Source organism: Penaeus vannamei, chromosome 3, assembly GCF_042767895.1.
Source record: "Penaeus vannamei isolate JL-2024 chromosome 3, ASM4276789v1, whole genome shotgun sequence".
In the NCBI taxonomy this organism is placed as follows: Eukaryota; Metazoa; Arthropoda; class Malacostraca; order Decapoda; family Penaeidae; genus Penaeus; species Penaeus vannamei.
Window position 1 is genome coordinate 45,501,056 of NC_091551.1, and position 5,000 is coordinate 45,506,055.

Sequence of the window (5,000 nt, forward strand, 5' to 3'; positions counted from 1 at the left end):
TGATAATAATGATAACAATAATAGCAATAATAATAATGATAATAACAATAACAATGATAATAATAATAATGATGATGATAATATAATAATGATAATAATAATAATAATAATGATAATAATAATAATAATAATAATAATAATAATAATAATAATAATAATAATAATAATAATAATAATTATTATTATTATTATTATTATTATTATTATTATTATTATTATTATTATTATTATTATAATAATAATAATAACATTAATAATAATAATAGCAATAACAATGATGATAATAGTAATGATAATGATGATAATAATGATAATCATAATAATGATAATACTAATGATAATGAAAATAATGATAATGATAATGATAATAATAATAATGATAATGACAATGGTAATACTACTACTACTCCTACTACTACTATTACTATCACTACTACTGCCAATACCACTACTAATAATGATGAATATGGTTAAGATAATAATAATAATGTTGATAATAATGGTAATGATAATAATAATGATAATGATGATGATAGTATCGATTAAGATAATAATAGTAGTAGTAATGAAAATGATAATAATAATAATGATAGTAAAGATAACAATAAGAACAATGATAAGAATAATACTGATGATAATACTGATAATGAAGATGATTATGACAGTAGTGATAATAATAATGGTAATAATATCATGATGATAATGGACAAAGTATGATAATCATAATGATAATAATAATAATGATGGTAAAGAAATAATAATAATGATTGTATTAATACAGCTGCTATTACTACTACTGATGATGATGATAATGATAATGATAGCCATGATGATAACAATAATGATATAGTAGAAATTCTGATAATACTAACAATAAGAATGACAAAAATAGAAATTACAATAACCTATAACTTATATAACTTATTAAGCTTTACAAGCGAGGAATGGTTGAAGGATTCATGCACTGTAGAGGAAGAAAATCAATGTGAATTGAAAATGTTAATCTCATAAAACGTTTGATATAAACCTTGACCCCGGATTCATCGCATACACCGGATTCACACTAGACGAACGGAAGCCTAGAGTTGTTTACCCCGAGTTCAGACTACTCTATTACAGGTATATTTTTAAACTTCTTTTTATCAGGTTTATATTTATTTTTTTTTTGCACGGTGGGTTGCACACATCATTTGATTGTATACATTTGTATTTTTCTTCAAACCACCTTTGATAATACTTAATTGTTCTAAATAGTAGTCACTTCTGGAAAAGAAGTTTAGTTTCTACTCATATATATTTTTTAAATCCAGCATAAGCTAATGCTCTTTACATATTTAATTTATTTTGAAAAATATGCAATTAGCCAGAAAATCATCATGATTTTTTTTTCAGAAAAATAAACAGGAATACCTTGTATAAGAAACAGAATGACACTATGTTTTGTAAATTACTCTCTGAAGGATGAGAATGCATGCTTATTGGAAAGAGTAGTTCTCAATTGGACACCATGAAAAATACAAACAAAAATTCATCACATATATTCTGTGAAGATGAAGTTATTATCTTGTAAAAATATACTTGATAGAATTATGTTGGCTTTTGCATAAATGCGAAGCATGAAGGCAGTAGTAATTACTTGTTGCATTCTGGCAATCCTATGTAGGTAAATAGATGAAGGATAGAGGGGTGGATCCAGGAGGGGTGTGGGGGCTATACAACCCCCAATATTTTGCAGGGTGATGTTTTTAATATTTTTGTTTTTCCCCCCCAAATTTTTGTGGTATCCACACTAGGAATAGGTCTATGAATACCTAAGCACTCCACAAAAACTTGGATAAGAAATATATTTATATGTTCTCCCGCATGATGCTAGCTTCCAAATCCCCCCCCCCCCCATACTGAAATGTCTGGATCTAACCCTAGGATATAGCTATGTACTATGACAGCATAAGGTATTATCATACAAGCTTTTTATATATCTTTTTTTTTCCTCAATAAGAAATATGTAGACTTCTAAGTTTTACTTGATTTTCTGTATGTGGAACAAGCTTGCTTCCCAGTGGTCATCCTCTGTTAGCCTCATGCAGTGACAAATATTGAACTGCATGTCTTGGATAACCTCCAGATTGTGTCTTGTTTAATTGTTTCCATCAAGCTGACAGATACTTTTATATTTGCTGTCATTGTGGCTGACTTCCCTACAATACCAGCACACTTCTTACAACACCTTTGTTTGGCTTTCACTAATACTCCTGTCATTTTTACTGTTCTTTAATGCAAGTTCACATTTTTGTGTATTTTTTCTCATGTAATATATAAAAAGGAACAATGTTAAAGTACATGAATTTATAATCCTATGTTAAGGGAGAGTTGCTATTCCTTGCTCCGAAGTTGAGTATATTTACTGAGGATTTCAATGTTTACATTATGTTTGTAAGTTTTCATCACCAACTCAAATCCTGTTAAAAAAAAGGAATTAAATGATCATGTATATACAGTATTAGTATTTGAATTCTAATTTCTTTATATTTTTTCAGAGAAAATGGTACCAGCAAGGAAAAGTAGACGGCAGAGCAAACCACCGGCTAAGTTGCAAGACTTTGTATATGAAGATGGTCGAGAGAAAGAAAAAGGTATGTATCTCTTTTACATCACTGTTTAAGGAAGTTGCACATATATGGTACATAAGACACCAAAGCATTTTATGAATATATGAACTAATGTTAGAATAGGAATTTTCTCTCTCTCTCTCTCTCTCTCTCTCTCTCTCTCTCTCTCTCTCTCTCTCTCTCTCTCTCTCTCTCTCTCTCTCTCTCTCTCTCTCTCTCTCTCTCTCTCTCTATCTCCCTCATTCTCTCTCTCTCTATCTCCCTCATTCTCTCTCTCTATCTCCCTCATTCTCTCTCTCTCTCCCTCATTCTCTCTCTCTCTCCCTCATTCTCTCTCTCTCTCCCTCATTCTCTCTCTCTCTCTCTCTCTCTCTCTCTCTCTCTCTCTCTCTCTCTCTCTCTCTCTCTCTCTCTCTCTCTCTCTCTCTCTCTCTCTCTCTCTCTCTCTCTCTCTCTCTCTCTCTCTCTCTCTCTCTCTCTCTCTCTCTCTCTCTCTCTCTCTCTCTCTCTCTCTCTCTTTCTCTCTCTCTCTCTCTCTCTCTCTCTCATATTCTCTCTCTCTCATATTCTCTCTCTCTCATATTCTCTCTCTCTCATATTCTCTCTCTCTCATATTCTCTCTCTCTCTCATATTCTCTCTCTCTCTCATATTCTCTCTCTCTCTCATATTCTCTCTCTCTCTCATATTCTCTCTCTCTCTCATATTCTCTCTCTCTCTCATATTCTCTCTCTCTCTCATATTCTCTCTCTTTCATTCTCTCTCTCTCCCTCTTTCTCTCTCTCTCTCCCTCATTCTTTCTCTCTCTCTCTCTCTCTCTCTCTCTCTCTCTCTCTCTCTCTCTCTCTCTCTCTCTCTCTCTCTCTCTCTCTCTCTCTCTCTCTCTCTCTCTCTCTCTCTCTCTCTCTCTCTCTCTCTCTCTCTCTCTCTCTCTCTCTCTCTCTCTCTCTCTCTCTCTCTCTCTCTCTCTCTCATGCTCTCTTATGAGCATAATGGTATTCTTTACAGTAATGCTCAACAACTCAAAATGGTAATGATTTAATTGATATAAGCCATACCCAATTGCTTGATATGTATAAGCAGCTTATTTTTACTCATTAAAATAATTATATCATTCCTTGAATTTTCAGGAATCAGTTTTATATTTTCTGATGCTCTTAATGCCATTTCTGTTATTATTATTATTATTATTATTATTATCATATTTATTATTATTGACATTAGGGCATTATGATGTTATAATCAGTCCTGATAGAAACAAGAATAAAAAATTAAAATCTTTCCGTAAATCAGAAAATGGGTAAATAGATGATTTTAGGTAGATAGCAAAATTGATAAACTAAAATCACAGTGAGCATTATATGTAAGTCATGCCACAGCAACATCATTGGTATAATTTATTGAACTTTTATAACAGTAATTGAAAGAAAGATATATTTTGTATATACTTTTATTAGTTTTATGTGTCTTTCATCTGATTTTAATAGTATATTTCTTTTTCTTTCCAGGTGTTACCACACCAGAGAAAAAGAAGGTTGAAGGTAGTCTCAGAGGTCCTTCTCACTCTTCTCTTTTATGAAATACTGCACAAGTCATTTGTAATAATTGTAAAGAATTATTGATATCTTAACTCCTGAATATGTAAAAAAAAAAGAGAAAAAAAAAGAGTATAACTGCTGGTTTGAAGATTTACTTCTTAACTGGCTCATGTTTAGAATAGTAGAACTATGAACATCTTATAATAACATGCCATGGAGTCAGACCCCTATAACTGTCTTCTGTTTACCCCAAGGGCCGGATTCACTAACGATTGCAACAATCGCAACGCATTTACCAGCCATCATTTACCATTGAGTTTACCAGTGGTGCAAAAGTAGGATTCACGAAGCCATGATAACTTGCAGTTGCAATTGTAAATCTACTCATTCTAAAGGCTTTACTAAAGCAATTCCACCAATCAGTGATGTAACATGTAAATACAACTAAACACAGCAAGATTTTAAAGATCATTGTCACAGCTAAAACACCTTTTAAACATATGTAGGAAAAAAAGGTAAAGATTTATTTGATTATGTCTATAATGTGAGATGTTAGTAAACTTCCCTGGCCATTAATCGTATAAATAGGAACCAGTACAAATACTTTATTTTAGTATATCATTGTTTACTGCAAACCAAATAAACAGTCCAAACTGTTTTCATCTATTTTATTTATTTCTTATCATTGTCAAACAAAGAACAGGTCCAAACACAATTTTTCCTCATTGCCATCTATCGTCAAATAGAGGAAATATTTCAAGCTCATTCGTGACCATGTACTTTGGAGTTTTTTGTCCTTTGCCAAAATGCCGTGAGACACAAAAGTTCCTGTACTCATTTAATGTTGGTATTGCC

General features: G+C 31.7%; 1 protein-coding gene and 1 pseudogene across 2 annotated transcripts in view; both read left to right on the forward strand.

Moving 5' to 3' along the window:
- The window catches only part of LOC138859933 (GATA zinc finger domain-containing protein 14-like), a 2,607-nt pseudogene extending 332 nt beyond the window's left edge, over nt 1-2,275 (forward strand).
- The window catches only part of LOC113806393 (transcriptional regulator ATRX homolog), a 7,981-nt gene continuing 3,962 nt past the window's right edge, over nt 982-5,000 (forward strand). Inside the window, exons 1-3 of one of the 2 annotated variants that reach the window (XM_027357520.2) lie at nt 982-1,119; nt 2,538-2,633; nt 4,116-4,160. In XM_027357520.2, coding sequence (XP_027213321.2) covers nt 2,543-2,633; nt 4,116-4,160 — 136 coding nt within the window. In that variant the 5' untranslated portion in view covers nt 982-1,119; nt 2,538-2,542. The remainder of the gene's footprint in view (nt 1,120-2,537; nt 2,634-4,115; nt 4,161-5,000) is intronic. The other variant, XM_027357521.2, reaches the window with a different exon arrangement.